The 18,053-nt window shown below is 38.7% G+C and overlaps 1 protein-coding gene across 15 annotated transcripts in view; it reads left to right on the top strand.

The window, feature by feature from the left end:
* SULF2 (sulfatase 2) overlaps positions 1-18,053 on the top strand; it is a 158,684-nt gene that overhangs the window by 120,792 nt on the left and 19,839 nt on the right. For all 15 annotated transcript variants that reach the window (XM_040575805.1, XM_040575815.1, XM_040575812.1 and 12 more), the window contains 5 exons: positions 801-951; positions 2,794-2,969; positions 6,729-6,857; positions 7,797-7,853; positions 8,557-8,686. In XM_040575805.1, coding sequence (XP_040431739.1) covers positions 801-951; positions 2,794-2,969; positions 6,729-6,857; positions 7,797-7,853; positions 8,557-8,686 — 643 coding nt within the window. The remainder of the gene's footprint in view (positions 1-800; positions 952-2,793; positions 2,970-6,728; positions 6,858-7,796; positions 7,854-8,556; positions 8,687-18,053) is intronic.

Genomic DNA, 18,053 nt, shown 5'->3' with positions numbered 1-18,053 from the left:
ACATTATGAGTACTTAGAGGGTCTGTGAGGTTCCAGGAAGACACTGAATCCAGCTTTTGGGATTTTTGCAGGAACTTCAATTATATGTTTTTAGTTTGAACTCATCAATTTAGAATTTGAAAGTTTCTTATGATCACAAAGGAGTCGGTGGCTTGAAAGTATCTACAAAATACAGTCCTGTTTCCCCTCACCCCTGCTTTTCTTGGCAAGTCTTTAAAATCTGGCCATGCATCTATCTACTTCTGATTGCCATGAGCTCACAGTCAGTTTGATACCACCAGGTAGGGTTTCTGTGCGTCCCCCTAGTACTGAAGTATTAAAGTAGCCAGTCATGTTGAATTCAAAAAAAGCCATTAAACAACATAGCAGAACCTTCTCAGCAAGTTTTATAGTTATTGTCAAACAGCTTTTACTGTGCTAATGTGGGCAGAATGAAAGCAAAGCAATAACGTGTAGAAGGAAACTCTACCTGTAGTATGTGCTCTTTATCCAAATGATACATCCCATTTGTGGAGTTGGACACTGAGGCTAGTCTCTTGGCCTTGAAATGTATCTGTTAGTCTGAAGACATTGCAAAAATGTTTACTTTCTTAATAGGTTTTAGTTCCCTCAGAGCTGTTTTCTCCCATCTTCCCCATAGAACGTGAAAGAATAGACTTCTCCAAACTAAATCTAGTATTTTATTGTGTACTTCAGAGAGCATGTCCTATGGTGTTGATCAAACAGAAATTGTTGTTATACATTGTTAAGGCTTTTTTTCTACACTGCTAAAGTATTCTGCTTTTCTCTTTGCTTCTTAGCACTCCTAGTTATAACTATGCTCCAAACCCAGACAAGCACTGGATAATGAGGTATACAGGTCCCATGAAGCCTATACACATGGAGTTCACTAACATGTTGCAGAGAAAGCGCCTTCAAACACTCATGTCTGTGGATGACTCTATGGAGATGGTAAGATTAGTAGTCACTTTTTAAGTCAGTAAGTGCTTGCTTCTTGAGTTAAGCTCTAAGCAGTGGTGTATATGAAGATAAGAGGGCTGTATATGGAGGTAAGAGGGGGAGGAGGACTGCTGTAGTTTTTAAATAGTGTGTTATCCTTTCACTGCTGAGGATGTTGTCTCTCTGTCAACATGTAAGGATCCTCATCTCCTAAATACAGGCACTGTGAGTTGGGTGCTTTAAGTGAACTAATTTGTTGCTGTATAGTCATTGCTGATTAAGGAGAAGAGGAGAGGGATCACCTGAAAAAAATGTCCTAATTTTTAAATATTCTGATAGTGAAAAGTCATCCTACAACCTATTGAAAAATACTTAACTGTGGGGGTCTATTTTGGTCCTGTAACACTGGATTTCTGAGAGGGAAAAAAAAAAAAAAGGTGCTACAGCAGGACTAACCAGAACAATTCCATGATAAATCAGGCCCAGGATGTTAAATGTTAGAAGTAAATACATATATAGGTAGATTCTGTTTTATCTTTTTTTAAATTAAGTCTGCATTATGTAACAATGAAATTTCTTAGTGCAAGTTGGGAGTCTTGAACAGAAATATCTGAATTAGCTAAAAGCTACTGTGAAAAAGGTTGGATTTGTTTCCAGTTGTAAGAAGGCAGATTTAAAGGTGTTGCAATTTTCTGCTTCTCTTGGCATTCTTAGTCAAAATGGTGGAAGATTCAAATAAGAGGAGTCCTGTAAGGCAAAGATAAAGTATCTGAATGGCATTGCATGAACTTGTTAGTAATGTCTTATAATTACTGATTCAGGCAAGTAATTTTCTTAATGAACCTTCTTAGACAGATCAGATATCAGCATTTGGGGAGATTAGCTATTTTACTACAATATTTTGATTTTCTGTTTAGTGAAATGTTTTCACTTTGGATTAATTTATTACGCATATGTTCCACTGCATACAAAATCAGTTGGGTTGTTTTTCAGTTGTAATCCCCAAGTTGGTGTGAGATTTTCAACTGAATTATATGCATCTAATAGTCTTTAAAAATTAAAGCAAGAACAAGGGCAACAATAAAAAAATAATGCAAAAAAGAGTTTATTTTCTTCCATGCTGATTTGTCTTGAATGTGAAAGGCATCACTTTGGTGGTGCCCCCCCACCTTTGGATCTTTGCAAGTGAAAATACCACATAAAAAATTGATGGTGGTGCTCAGGTTGGTACATTTCACTTAAAGATTCTAGTATAAATCCAAAGAAGCAACTACAAATAGAGTTAAAGCTTCTCTTAATTCTTTGTTAGTTCTCTGTCTAGTGAGACCAAATGGTGTTCATCCAGAAGAGATTTTACAGATATTCTGCATAATGGCGACTGATTTGTCTGAAGGCAAGATTGTTAAATGTTGCTTAAATAAGTGTGAGGTACAAAATGCTGTCATTTTATTAAAATTATTTGCTGGTGGGAAAAGATAAAGGTGAAGAGAGAACTTTAAAAATGCTCATCACCTTGAAGCTCTCATCTCTGTTACCAGATAGTATCAAATACATATTTTGACAGCTCTCATGCAAAATGCTGAACACAAACACTTTTGAAACTATGGGATGTGAATGCGTTTACCTAAAAACAGAAAACAGAGATTTGCCCTGTAATACATAGCCACAATATTCAGTTAGTAAAATTTTTGTCATTATAGATTATTTGGAATAGATCATTGCGATAAATCAGTGGCATGCTGAACTGTTGCTATTTATTTATAGATTACGCATAGGCAGAAAATTGTATCCAATATTCTGTGTACAATACTATTCAATGAAACAAACATCATGTTTTATTTTGCTTTTTTTCAGATTTACAATACATTGGTTGAAACAGGGGAACTGGACAATACGTATATAATATACACAGCAGACCATGGCTATCATATTGGTCAGTTTGGGCTGGTAAAAGGAAAGTCCATGCCATATGAGTTTGATATCAGAGTTCCTTTCTATGTCCGAGGGCCAAATGTGGAGGCTGGGTCCTTGTAAGTTCTTTGCTTGTGTGTGTGTGTGTGCATGTCGTAACCAGAAAAATCCTTGATGTTCACAGCTCTGGTCATATTGACCTGGCATCCTACTGGAGGCACCCATCCTTTAAATGCCTCCAGGGATGGTGACTCGGCCACTTCCCTTGGTAGCCTGTTCCAGTGCTTCACAACCCCTTCAGTGAAGAAACGTCTCCTAATATCAAACCTAAACCTCCCCTGGTACAACTTGAGGCCATTTCCTCTTGTCCTATCACTTGTTTGGGAGATGAGACCGACCCCCACCTGGCTACAACATCCTTTGTGGATGTAGCTGAAAAAGCCACTGGGAAATAGGTCCATTCTAAGAAACACTTATTTGTTTCCTTTTGAGGGATGCAAATAATGCATGTATCTATGATATTTTCAAGGTGAAAAATGTATGATATAATGTTCACTTGCTACAGTGGTAATTATTGCTGGGCATTAATTAAAACACTTAGCGAAGCCACTTGTTTCAACTTACGAAGAAGAATGTACATAATAGCTTATCTACAATTATCATCCACACATCTTCTGTGGTTCATCCTTTGAGATTACATGGTTAGGGTTGTTTGTCAGATGCACGCGAGCATGCAGAATATGGCTGTTAATTAAAATGGTAGCTTTGATCAGCTAAGAAATTATGTAAATACACTTTCTAAGCAATTATTTCAATAGCAAATATTTGCACTTAAGTAATGATTTTGGACAGAGTGCCATAATTTACTGCCTTTTATTTATATCAATGTGCATGTTTTAGCATAATTAACATGCACACAATCTTCTACACGCAATTTTTTTCATTACTGCAGAGGAACAGATCTAGCATGTAATACGGTGGCAAAAAAAAATTAAAAAATCCATTTGTTGGTTAAATTAACTGATGCATATTATCAGTAGACACAAAATGTTACATCCTGTAGATATTGCAGTTTGTGCAATTTATTTACAGCAGTTATGCATGTGAAATAAACAATGGAGAATAACAGTTTTGATAGTAGTTAAACTGAATTTTAGGCATGATTTAATTTCCAGCACCATGTATTCAACTAATGATTTCAGTTGAAGTTGTGAGGTACTGAATTCCACCCCCCCACACCCCCGTAGAAGTTAGCACTAAACTCTGAAGCACATGACTTTATCAGAAGGATCGGAGTGAATAACATCACTGGGATAAGAAGAGGGAGTGTATTTTGTAGAGGAATAGCAGGCTGATCTAATGGGAGGTGATATAAGGGAGAAAGTGAAGCCAAGAGTTTGAGAGGAGGAGTGCAAACAGAATTTAGAATAAAGTAGATCAGGAAAAAGAAAAGACGTGGCAGGGGAGCAGGAATATTCTGAAAGAGGCACATCTGGAGAGCCAGTGAGTGCACCAGAGACTGTGACTGACACCTGTGCTAAGCAGAAGATCCAATACTCTGCTGAAAAATGTTGCTAAAATTCTGTAATTTGGAGGCAAAGTGTAGGTGCGGTGAGTCTATTGAAATCCTAGGTATACTTGGATCACTTCCTGTAATGTTAAAAGTGATAAAGGATGAGAAGTATTTCACTGTCAAATCTTGCCTCATGGTTTACATGGTGGCAGGGCTGCCTATACAATGGACTGGAGTGCAGGGAAGGAATTCCTTAAGTGGAATTAAAAACATTAATCCAGCACTGAAAGAAGTTTGTCTGCAGCAGCAGAGACTTTCCAGTGAGCTGGATTAGCCTCCTACGAACTTGCTGTACTTCCCATGAGCTGCTGTTTTGGTCTCCATAGAGAGGCAAAGCTAATATGGCCAAAGTGGGGTAAGCTAGCTTCTCTGCAACGTGCCATGCTAGAGGCCAGCCAGCTCCAGTCTTCACTAGTTCAAGGATCTTCACACCTAGACATTCATAAAACCTGTGTAATCTTCCTATTGAACTTTCCTTTTTTTTTTTTTTTGAGTGGCCTCTAGGGATAAAATATAGATATATATTTCTGTTAGAATCTGAGGAGTCAGCCTGACAGGCTGGCAGGACAGAGCCCATCGCAGTTCAATGAATAGGAAGAACAGGATAAAATAACTTGGAGGGGGATATATCAGCTAATAAATTGATCCTTCCTTTCAGCCTGATTTTCTTTAAATGGTAAAACCTCAATCATCCATGTTTTCTGTGGACCTTATGTTTTCCCTGCAGAGTAATTGCCATGACTCCCTTTTGATACCAACGAAGATTTAATAGCAGTCACTGTAGCAAGTCATTACTTAGCTCTCATTTCTATTACCAAATATGCTACACCACAATTATTAGTAATTAAAATCAAATTAGGTACATCAATTTAATTCATCATCCATGCTCTTGTCAGTGCCTGTTTGCTTGCTTGCTCAAAAATGTAGTAATTTTTAAATGGTGTCTCATTAATTAGTGTGAATTTAGCAGCTTTCTTCTGTCCTGGATTTTGAGTTAAAATTCTGCATTGACATACACGTATAGCAGCCCATCTGGTCCCAGTCCTTCTTTTGTGCCTGCAAATCATGGCATGGTTGTTCTTTATGTTCAGTGCTGTAGAAGATCGTCTCTGTAGCAGTATGCTCGCTTTCTTTTTTCCCAGTTTTTAAAAATTGACTGCCTGCCTTTGTATTTGTTTAAAAAATAATAATACACAGCTAATAAACTGTATATATATGTAATGTTGTGAATAATAAGACATCACCTTAATAGATGTATTTGAAATAAGCTTTTCAGAAGTAACATAAACTTAGAGCACTTCTCAGCTAGACCCAGAGTAAAAGCAAGTCACCTGGCAGAAATTGGGGCATTCTTTCAGCCACTGAATGCTGGATTGTGCAACAAGATGCTCTGACCCATGAGCCTACTCATATTCAGCCATGGCAGTTCAAGGCATTTGGGGGTGGGAGCTGTCTGTACTTCTCCAGAGCTGATGCCAATGAATTTTAAGCCAGTTTATGTTCAAATATTGCCCTGTTAACCGTGGTGGCTGAGAAGCACATGCCACTGCTTAAAGAAACAGGGCATGGCAAACACTCTTAACTCTGACAATTGGAGGTGTTTCGAAGTGTTTGCAGAATGGATAGTTTTGAATTTGGGAAGGCTGATATTATTTAAGTTAAAGATGTTTTGTTTTTTTTTTTATTTTTTCTCCATAAGTGCTTCCTCTTTGCTTTTTCTTTCCCATTTTCTGTCTCGCATTCTACATTAACAGCAGCTTTCAGTTCTTTCAGTTTTTTGCTGTAGTATCTGGCAATATATTTCTCCTCATGTTCTGATCAGAACATGCTTTATGTGATATGAGCTACAGTACTTATTTCTATGCCATTTTTTGATACAGATAATGCATGTGCTGCCTGCCAAATTTACCTTTTAATCAAGTCATCAACATATTTGGCAGACACTTTGCTGTAAGACACTGAAGTTTTTCCAGTGCTTTCTCATGTTTCGAAAGAGTTTTGAACCTCTTTTGCAATAATTAACTAATTTTTGCCTTATGAACTACTTCGCATTCTCAAAAATGCTTGGTACTAAAGTTTTATATCTTCATATTAGTTCCTTTTCAGGTTATGCAACTTACCTATATTTAACTTCTTAATCCTTTCACAGAACTTCATAGTACTGGATTTGTGTCCTCTTTTCTTTGCTTGTGTCACAAAATAAGATTTTTCAGATCCGTGATCTCTGTGGAAGCGCTGTAGTTGCTTTAGTTGCTTGGTGTCATTGCAGAGCCTTTAAACCGGGTTCTCATATATGTTTTTCCAGGAATCCTCACATTGTGTTGAACATTGATCTCGCACCTACAATTCTAGATATTGCTGGATTGGATATTCCATCTGATATGGATGGTAAATCCATTCTGAAACTTCTGGATTCTGAGAGACCAGTGAATAGGTAAGAAAAGGAAATATGTATGTAAAAATACATGTTTGCACAGGAAATTGGATTAAGTATTCATCAATGTGCAGCAAACTTAACAGAAAATTAATAAAATTATCATCTGAAAATCTAAAGACATATTTGATGATATGTGGATTACTATTTTCATTTTGTAAGGTTCATATAGTAGGTATTTGGCATGTATGGTATCTGGATATACTATAAGTAGCATGTGTAGTGGTGGGTGGGCCACGCATGATGAAGGTCTTTAGCTATATGAGCTACAGATTTTAAATGTCTCTGTGGCATCATTTGTAGCAAAGCATTTCATAATGAATAAGCTGTAGAATAATTGAGTTGAAAGGGTTGGTTGTGTATCAGGCTATAATATAAAGACACTAGCATACAGAATTGCAAAGTTATTATTTATCATCAATACTTTCACTGGAAAAAGACAGGGAAGAGAATTAGACTGGATGCATGCTAGAGAAAATCAGCAGCTAGTGTAAAAGAAAAAGGGAAAAAGGAGATTTGCTTTATAAGTAGTCATGTAGAGCGAGGGGGGAAGGAGCAGCTGCTTTAGAATACGATACTTTGCGGGTGGTGTGCAGGTTAAGAGTCCAAACTGGATTCAGGAAATCCTGATTTAATTTGCGATCCTTTGTGATCAAGGACAATTCAGTTAATCCTCTGTGCCTTAAAAGTGCTTATGTTGAAATAGTTGTACTGTGTGAATCTGTTGTGGATTTTGTCCCTGTGAGAACAAATCTGTCCTATGTTTGTTCATGATTTGCACTGGAGAAGCTTATGTGCCTGCTTCATAAAGCTGTATGTCCCCTTGAGAGGTTATTGTCGTGGTTCTCATCTGAATTAGGAGTGGGAGAGGAAACCGGGGCATTATTTGATAACTGTTTTTTTTGGAAATTGTTTCTTTCTCTCCTCATCTCCTCCCAGGTTCCATTTAAAGAAAAAGATGAAAGTGTGGAGAGACTCATTCCTAGTGGAGAGAGGGTAAGGAAAGCGTTAATCACAAAGCTCAGTCTTTTTAAATAGAAGGATACTGAATAGCTAGAGCCAAAGCAGCACTCTACCACAGACCTAAAGCCATTTAGCTGTGCCAGCAGGGACACGGCTGCACTATGCCTAATGGCAGTGATTGTGTGATAGGAGGGAACGGATGGCCTCTGCCTACAGCCTACCTGAATGTGCTGTTGGGGTGGGGGAAGGGGAGTTTTACTTGGATTGGGAGATGGAAAGGCATCCCATTTCCTTTTAAGCACTTCCCCCACTCTCCTACTTATATCATGGGAGTAAGAATAACCTTTCCTCTCTGCGTGATCATCTGCTAGCCATTCCCTCTGTGCCGCTCTGCCTTCATACCTAGTGCTGGGCATGAAGGTTTGGCAAAGTGCAGCCCTGTGTGGTGAGGATATGGTCTCTTAATGCACACTGTTGTTATTGCCTGCCAATCAGACGTGCAATACATTGCCCTGGTTTTGTATGCTCCCTGAGCATGATGTAAATAACTTCTGTGTTATCGGAGATGATGATAAGGGCTAGTTTCTACTGGGCTATTAAGATTTGGCCACCAGTAATGCTGGCATCCTGGCAGATAGCGTACTTCTCTGTGTCTTATCAGCAAACGGTATGTTTATCTTAGAATCAATGCAAAAATAAATGCGTGGTTTTTCGTTTTTGTTTTTTTCCACTCCAGTAAACTACTGCATAAGAGAGAGAATGAGAAGGTAGATGCCCAGGAAGAAAACTTTCTGCCCAAATTCCAGCGTGTGAAAGACCTCTGTCAGAGAGCTGAGTATCAAACAGCTTGTGAACAGCTTGGACAGGTAGGGCAGACTGAAAGTAAGGAGTTGTATATGGGCTAAGCTTAACACCTTAACTATGACATTGTCATTCTCCTTGTTGTCAATGCCAGCTTATAAATCAAATGATTCATTTTGTGGCCTCTGCTCAAAACCATATTACAGCATTTATGAGATTGACTGTCAGTCAGGAAATTGCTGATTCAAGTGCCTCTGCCTACTGTTAAGAGAACTGCCTAGGTTGTTTTAATATTGTATTCCCCAAATTGAATGCGTTTGGGATTCTTTAGTGATGAGAAGCAACAATGAACCTAACAAATTGGCCTCTTCCACATGCATACAGCTCCCTTTTCTTTGAATTTTTAATTTAGTTCATTTTATTATTTGGAATTATGTGTAATAACAGAAAACTAATGTCTTGTGAATTCAATATATCCCTCCTGTTAACAAAAATGTACTGTGAAAACAAACAAGTATTAAAAGAAACTCAGGAAAAAAGAATTATAGTAGTATCAATGCATGATCTTGGCCTAGGAGAAGGTTTTGCAACATTACCAGAGCAGTGCAAAGGCATAGCAAAGCTGTGTCCAGTGACTCCACTTCTGTGGAGATTTCTACCCTCTTGGGGTAATTACCATCCTCTGGAAACAGGAAAATTGGCTCTGTGCCCTTGCTTTCTCATCCAGGTACCAGTTAGAATAACCCCTCCCAAGGACCGTAACACATTCTGCCTGTGGACAAAGGGACGAAGGTAGATGGGTCCATGTGCTAATGTATCTGTTATTAGGCTGGCATTACCTCATATCCTGGCAGCTCAGAGGGCTGTCAGAGTAAGTCAGTCTGGGAAGTATAACTGTTCCTGCAGACATGAGTTGAATGTCTCACCGAGACTATTGTCATTAATGAGCCATTTAGGCTCCAGTAGTTCAGTTTCTACTGTTGGAGGGCCAGCTTCCTTCTTCTGGTTCTGTAGATCATGTAGTTCAGTGCACCTGTGAAGTGAGTCCACTGTTCCTTAGGTGCTTGGATTCAATTTATATGCACAATCATTTTCCAGATGCTCTTTTCCTCCTGTGGCTTCTTTGTCAGATTCAGGAGACAAGGAGATTGTAGTTTCCCTCTTCTTGCTGGAAGTCCTGTGAACTTAAAAAAAGTACTTCTGTGCTGTATTTTGTCATCAGATGTCTTGAGCTGAAATTTTAGATAGGTGAGAGCAAGCCATTGTTTTTTGAAAGTTCAATATTCTTTGAGAAACTGAGGGAAAAGTCTTCATTTCTGCTAGAAGATCATCCAGTACATTGGGGGAAATACAGCTTTTCTTTTTCCATCAGTATTGTCTCTTTGAGGGATGTTTCAACTTCCTTTTGTCTTCATCTCCCCAATTATTTTGAACGTTATTGTAAGAACAGAGGTGAAGAGAGACTTTCCAAGTCCGTGTTGTCACTGAAGCTGTCTCTTTGCATAAGATAGCTTAGCTACATTCAGGCTTTCTTACACTAATTACCATGTCTCAGTTATGGAAGAAAGAGGGAAGGCCCTGTATTGTCTACGTACATTCACAGCCTTATGTTTGCTTCTGTGGATAATAAAATATCTTTGGCATCTGTAAGAAGTGGGGATAAAATGCCAACTCTGTAGTCAGAATTGCCAACAAATTCCAAAGTGAAGGTGTGCTAATAAGAGATTTGTGTGCTGCATCCTTGTAGTCAGGAGACAGAGGGAATTACTGTTTTGAGCAGTTCAGTCAGATGTAATTGGAAGTGATAGGATGAAATTGAGCAAAAAAGAAATTCAAGTTGGACATCAGGAAAAATTGCCTAACAATCAAGTCAATTAGAGTCTGGGAAGGGCTCTCAAGGGAGTCGCAATCCATCTAACCCCTGCTCTAGATAATATGTCCTAGTACTTTGTCTAGACAGCAGGAATAGTGGGAGATGAATGTGCTTATTTCAGGGTAAATTGTCCCTAAATGTGGGTGCCCCCAAAAGTCTTTCAGAGTGAAGCAAGACTAACTTCCCAAATGACAAATGGTTGTTGTCTGTTTGCTGTTGCTGTTCACAGCTCTGCATAATAAGTAGAATGAGCCCAAATGAATAACATACTGCTGTCAGGTGAATTTATGATATCCAGATACAGTGGTTATATTACAGACATCTCCTCATCCTGCAGGATACTTATTATTATGCGTTTAACAGTATCCAGAGTGTTTAGTGCAAAAAGTGAATTTTTACATCCTGATCTAAAGAGAAGTCTGGGTGAGAATTCAGGTGAAAGCTTGCAGAAGTCATTGGGATTTTTCATCTTGACTCAAAGAAGTTCTGGGGACCTGCTAGTCCGTGCACAGAGAATTCTGAGCAGTGCCAGGGAATCTGAAGTGTGAGTAGGAGATGAAACACAAACGGAGGACAAAGACTCAGGAGGGGAATGAGTGGTAAGGGACAAGGGCAGCGTTATGAGTAAAGGAAAAGTAAGGAAAGCTTTGAATGTGATATGGAGAATTTGAAATTCCCCTTTGTGAGCATGCAAGTTTGTGAATACAGTTCTATCACTGCAAAACACTCTTCCTTTGCAAATCTCAGCCACTCTCCTTGACCTATAATCGTTTTGAGAAGAGAGCACCAGGATCATGGAGATGAGGCTATTCATGCTGTTTAAAACCTCGTTTCAGAGTCCATTATATGGGATTTTTTTTGGCAAGACTAATATATGTAAATTCTCCTGAATGCAATGGGAATCTGCATGTTGCCATGTTCTCTTTCTCAGTTTGTAGTTTGGGCTGTGTTAGTTATTTGCATCCAACAAAGGGTGACTGTAGGCTCAGGTGAAAGAGCAGCTCAGGATTTATATTCAAGGATTTAAGAGAGATGAGTTCTTTCTTCCCACGTGAAATAAAAAACATTTCTCCTAGTACCTAATAGCTTCCTCACAAATTCTTTCTCTTCGGCGGAGTTTGGCTTTTCATTCTAAACTGGCTGGTAAGTGGAAGCTGACCCACTTTTATCTGTAGGCCTGCATTAATGTGCTTTTGTGGAAGCCAATTATGATACTAGCATTGCTCTATAGAGTATTCCCAGCAACTCCCCAGTATCATAACAACAGCTGCACAAAATCTCCCTCTAAATCACTTGCCAACTTTATGCACATTTACTAAACATGAAATACCTGCAACACTGCTGATTGCTACTGGGAATCTGTGTTGTACATGTAGAAGAATATGAAGTTTTTCTTCAGCAGGACATGGTATAGTACAATAATAACTGATAATTTAGTAAGAAAAGTAGCTGTCTGAATTTACATTATTTCCTTTTCAAATCCTTTTCTTTTCCCCAAAACCTCTATTTGTATCTAATACAAACAGAATTTTCTTATGTGACAATTTTATTCAGGACAAAATTCAAATTATGCAGATTTGCACTTGGTTTCCTGCAGATATTCTGCAAATGAAAGGTCTAATATACAGCCTTCCTTCTGACTGCTTCATACTCTACCAGGATCAAGAAGGGATATTCTCTTTTGTAAGTGACATGAAGATACCATAAAAAAAAAAGGTTCCACTTACTCCATTGTTCTCCCCAGTTCTCCAACATAGCATGGCATAGCAGCAATGAAAACTGTTCGGATCAATATGTGCTTTCCTACAGCAGTTCATAAAGTGGTATCACCATTATCATTGTTAGCCATTGTCTAGTGCCAAGGGTGGAGCAGTAGGAAAAAATAGCTTACATTTTCTCCATTTCCTGAAGACTTTGTAGCTTGAACTTACATTAATCAAATCTTGGAAACTAAGGCACGTTTTATAAAGAATTTCTTCTAAAACGGGAAAGAAAATTTTTGGTCTGTCTCTTGTGGTTCTCTAGTTCTTTTGTAGCTAGCAGGAATATCTGAGGTTACTAAAGATCGTGGGTTCTCTTGGTAACAGTGAAGCATATCAAGCCTGCTAGATTCCAGATAATTTTTATAGCTCATTAGGGAGATCTTTAGAGTTCCTGAATTCCGGTGTGAGTTGCATGTGCTCAGCAACTTTCAGGATCTGGTTCTTAATCTGTGATTACAACAAGAAATGGCTTGTTGATAACTTCATTCATTAAAAATTTTATCAACCCACTGACTGATAACATTTAGGAGGCAACAAACCATGAAAATTAAAATCACGATGATTTATTAAGGGCTGTTATTCAAGGATTGTATTCCTTATCAAGAATTAGAATTAACAAAACTGTTTTCCTCCTTTAGCCAGAAATAGCCTGTAATGATTTCCAGAGGTTATTTTACTTAAAGGTTCCTTTGCTTGTTGTTGTCGAACAGATCCAAGTGATGTGCATCTCTTGTTAACAGAGACGTTTAACTCCCTGTCATTACAGTAGTGGATGATGCAAGAAGCTTGCCAAAATAAATGCTGACATTTAATAAAATAAAAAATAAAAATAATGTTCTAATATGCTATATGTGTGTAGCAAGGTAGTTCGGTTCAAAAGACAGTAAGCTGGAGGCTGGGAGACTGGCATCAGTTAGTTAGGGACTCAGTGTGGGACCTTAGACAAATCCAGTTTCCTTTTGGTGGTTCTGTTGTGTTTTTTTTCCTCCACCACTAATCTAATTGCTGCTTAGGCTGCACACCCTCCTTAGCTTCCTCAACACCTAACACAGCAGCTGGGACCATTTGATACCACAGTCCAATTATTAGAGCAACAATAAGTGAATTCTGTAACTGTAACATTAAGTTCAGCTGAATACCTCATTTTTCATTTGCATGCTAGCTGATTGCCCCACCTGCCTCACTGTAGCTACAGCTTGTAGCATTAAAAAGTCCTCCTACTCTTCTGTTGATAATCTTGTGATTTTAAGGTTTGAGTGATAGGTAGCATTTGACAACTGAAATTGAGCTGAGGGCCCAGAGGTCCAAATCTCCAAAAATCATGAGCCAGTGTAATGAAATAGTGTCCAGTTGGAACAAAGACCAGGCAGTACTGTTTATATACTGATAAAATGGAATAGAGAAAACTAGACTCATCCTTTGCCAATGGATATATTGGAAGAAGATAAAATGGGAAAAATAAATTGATAAAAGATTAAGAAAATAATACCTGTGGAGAAGAGCTAAGGAACTGGGCATATTCAGAAAAATAGCTGAGGAGGGAGGCATCTGTCGGCATGGATCTAAGAGATACTATACAAGAGGCATGAGCTCATTATCTCAGTCAACAAGAACAGAGGAATAGTAATGTGTATGAGAAAAACAATAGGAAATTCAGGTCAGACTATTTCCTGAAATTTGTAACACCTGAGCTGTAGGGCAAGCTGCACAAAAGCAGCAGAATTGTCTCTGGTAGAGAAGGGGCTTGCATCTCTACGGAATTTGCTGTTTTGTCTGGATTAGCTCAGTAAAAAATAACACAAGGAGCAAAACACAGCAAAGAAAAAGAGCCAACTAAACTAAACTGTACTGTTTCATACAAGAAAAATTGTATCCTAACTACTCACAGATCAATTTAGACTGGAAGTTAGTCTATTTCCAGCCATTATTGCAGTTTATTTCTAGCTCCCCATTCAATGTGGCAGCAAAGATGGGGTTCAGAAAAACGTATGTAAACTGAAAATGGATGTTGCTGAAGTGTTTTTGTGGGATTGCTGGCAGTGAGAGAGGATTTTATTATCCTGCAAAAATCTTGAATTCTGGAGTCTATATTCCTAAAACTGTTAGGGAGGGAGCCTTGCTGGCAGCTAACTGATCAGACAGTTTCACTTTTCACTTCTCTGTAACAGGGAATGGAATCCCTTCCTCTTAACAAAAAGAGGAGCTGATGAGACACAGCGTGATGATTTAGGGCTCAGCTGTGAAAGCTGTATGTTTCTACTGGAAACTTTTCTTAGCGAGATTTGTGTGATCAGCCCTTTTCTCCCAAAGAAAACAATGTCAATTTAGAGAGATTCACTGTGGGAAATGAGTGAATTGTATGAAAAAATCTAACAAGGAAGGTCATGGCTATTTATTTCTGATTGGAACCTCAAGTAATGACTTTGAATTAACATCCGTGATTGCTCTAGTGGTAAGGAGACAGCGATGCACAGTAATGCAAAAACCACTTGATGGTGATGGGGGCTGTGAAGGAAATAATGGATTTCTGACACTCAGAAAAAATATGTCTTTTTCCACTAAGGGATCATTTGCATGTTCAAGGTGAATAGTGTTAGCAGAGGGAAACAGTATCTGCTCAGTCTGCAACTGCTGCTGTTAGAGTCATGTTTCATAGATGCTGAAGTCCTAATTTGCTCTTATTGATGCATAGAGCAGACAGTTTGGGCTGAAGGAGGGCAAATACGTGTTACAAGCTGTCTTCTCTTTGCCTTTGCAGTGTACCTTTGGGCAAGTTTTCTATTGAATAATACTAATTTCTCCATTAAACTGTAGCTCAGACTCTTCTGATTTGCACACAAGTAACAGTGAGTAGCACATGTTGTGCAGTGGGAAGTAGGGTAGGGGATGGGGTAGAAATGTTAGAACAAGCCCAACACAGTAGGTGGCAGAAAGCACAAGCACAGCAGCTCACTTGGCCTGCCTGAAGGTGGTGGGAAATCTCCAGCTGGAACAGGTTTAATGATTAAATGAGGTGTCTGGAAAGTTTTGCACAATGTGAGCCTGATGAACTTCAGGACATACTGCAAAAGTCATTTATCTGATGGCTGGAGTAGCTGTTCTGCAAGGCACTACAGGAGGAAAGACAGGTTATCCCATTGGGGTTTTGATATGAGCTGGAATAAAGACTGGGGGGGGAGCTTGGGTTTTCCAGTGAGTTTTAGTTTACGTTAAACCACATGTTCCCTTTGAGGATATAGCTCTTGTGAGATAATATGAGCTATAGAACTTGAAAAGTTGGAGGCAAGTGGTGAACTAAGGGCACTTTGTTTTCTTGGCTGGTTGCGTTAATCCACTATTTATATGTAATTACATTTTGCTGCTGGATGGTTATCATTTGTACCTGTGAGCCAAAGTATCTCTGGGGCACCCTAGAGTTCTTCATATAGGAATTTACTTATTTAAGCGATTACCTCTTATAAAATACTTTATTTGCTTCCAGGGGTTGACACAGGTTTCTGCAAGAGGGTGTGCTACGCACTAGAAACCAATTTGAAATGCCAGAATTCACAATGTTTAAAGCTTCTTGACTGTTGAGCAGAGGTTTTCACAGTTCTTGCAACTACAGCTCTTTTCCCTAAGATTGAAAGCATCCTGTGGAAATGAATGTGGTTGATATAGCTGTGATATTGCCTAGAGAATTTGTGTTCGTACTTAAAAGCAGAGCAAGCTAAATTGTAGGCTCCCAGACACATTCACACACATGCCTGTATCTGTTCTGTGAAAAAAAAATAGAGCTTGAGACGTTGGGGTTTTTTGCCAGCTGGGTTCAGTGTTTGTTTCTAACATCATTTATATAGTTCTGCTCTGCAGTCATTCAGCAGTGGGCCTGCTAATGCATACAACATGCCCTTCCAGCAAAGCCCTTAAGATATATCCATTGGATATATCCATCCAGCATACAGCTGCCTTGGAAAAATTTAAACGGCACCAAGAATTAAAGGAATTCTTCCAGTTCACCTGGAGGGGGAAAACAAGCATCACTTTCTTGACAGGAGATGAAAGAAATAGAGTTTAAATATTTTTGGGCCACACATCACAGCACTTACTTATAGTAGTTCTCATCCTGACATTTAACTTTCCCTCTGTTGAATTTTCATTTTTCATGTATCAGATACCTATAGCATAGAGTTCTTCTGAGTAGAAAATGCAGTTTGTTCATATACGTTCAAAACTAAGATTGAGGTATCTGTAATGGGAAGCAGCAACAAACATTTTTAAATCTCATTCTACATTTTTTTTGTGAAAGAAACTGTTGCTCGTTCTAGTAAAGTAACTCCCAACGCCAGTCTGTGTATCAATGAATGCTGGGCATTTATAAAAAAAAAATAATAATAGAAAAATCAGCAATTTATTTTTCAAAGATTTTTGTGTTCTACACTGCACCTAGGTAGATGCATCCTGCAGCCGTGCAAAGATGCCTGATTCAAATGTCTGCTTGTCAGTGTCACTGATTTCCTATGATTCCTTGTGCTGAAACTTAAGACAGGTATATCAGCATGAGTGCAAGGCTTGGATCATATAGGATTTTTGGACAGGATACATACAGCTAAGAAGTAATTATAGCTCAGGAGGCATACAACTGTCAAAGGAAATAAGTGGCCACACCATAAACTTCTGAATGTTTTAAATAAGCAGACCTCCTGTGGATATAGATAAATCCACTGTAACTGAGTATCTCGCTTCTGACTCCTATAATGAAAGCACTATGCGTTCTCTATATTCTCTATAATGAAAGCACTGAAGATGGTGTTTTCTTTCTTAGCTGTCATGCAAATGATAGGGCAAATTTCAATGGAAAGTGAGTGCTTTGTTGCCCAAGCCTGGGCACACCTCTGTATGGAAATTGAAGTGACTGAATCTCCCTCGTAGAGCAGCAGGGTGCTGTAAAATGTCATCTCACTTGGGAACTGTTGCTCTTTTTCTTTCTGTTCTTTTATTTGGAAAATTACCAATATTCCAGTGAGTCCTGGAGGCACAGACTTAGGATTTTGTAACAGGGAAAAGGAGAAATGTTTCTCAAGGCTCAGCAAAAAGCTGTAGGTTTTTCCAGAGTGTTTAACACGGTAACAACTGATACATGTTTTTTGTTTTTTTGTTGTTGTCTTTTTTTTTTTTTTTATTACTATGTCCCAAAGCCTGGCTCTGTAGCTAGTAATGTGTTGGTGAATAAAGGAGTAGGTAAAATTAGTTTGTACTCTATCTGAGAAGCAGGTAAAACTTCTGTGCCAGATTGAAGATGGCTAAACTCCCTTGCCCTTGGCACGGCTCTGACAGCAGCGCAAAGGGATCTGTAACCAAGTTGCTTCAGGTTTTGAGTACCAGAAGTAATCAGATCAGAATAAAGATGAGATTTTCTCCAGTTTGAGTGGAAGATGGAGGCGATTATCACTGTGCAGGCATGCAGTGAAGCTCACCATTGCCAACCAAGCCCAAGGGTGTTGAATGGGAAAAGCTATTATTAAGAGAAACACTGAAGATGGAAATAAACTTGTCTAACCACAGACATCCATAACTGATCTAGTTATACAAACCCTGTTAAAGTCAGTAAAGAGAAACGGGCTCTTCTGCAGGGCAATCCTCTATTCTTCTCCTCTCTTTTATATGGCCACCTTAGGATAAAGTGAGTTATACCCTGGAAGTGCCTGTTCCTCCTCTTTGACTGCAGACAGCGTCCAGATAACCAGTTCACACCGGATCTTTACAGTAAAGGAGTCCACTACTTGGATAAATTTATCCCACCATCATGCATTTGAA

Source organism: Cygnus olor, chromosome 16, assembly GCF_009769625.2.
Source record: "Cygnus olor isolate bCygOlo1 chromosome 16, bCygOlo1.pri.v2, whole genome shotgun sequence".
Lineage (NCBI taxonomy): Eukaryota > Metazoa > Chordata > Aves > Anseriformes > Anatidae > Cygnus > Cygnus olor.
Note: the sequence above shows the minus strand (reverse complement) of the source record. Positions and strands in the feature narration are given on the sequence as shown.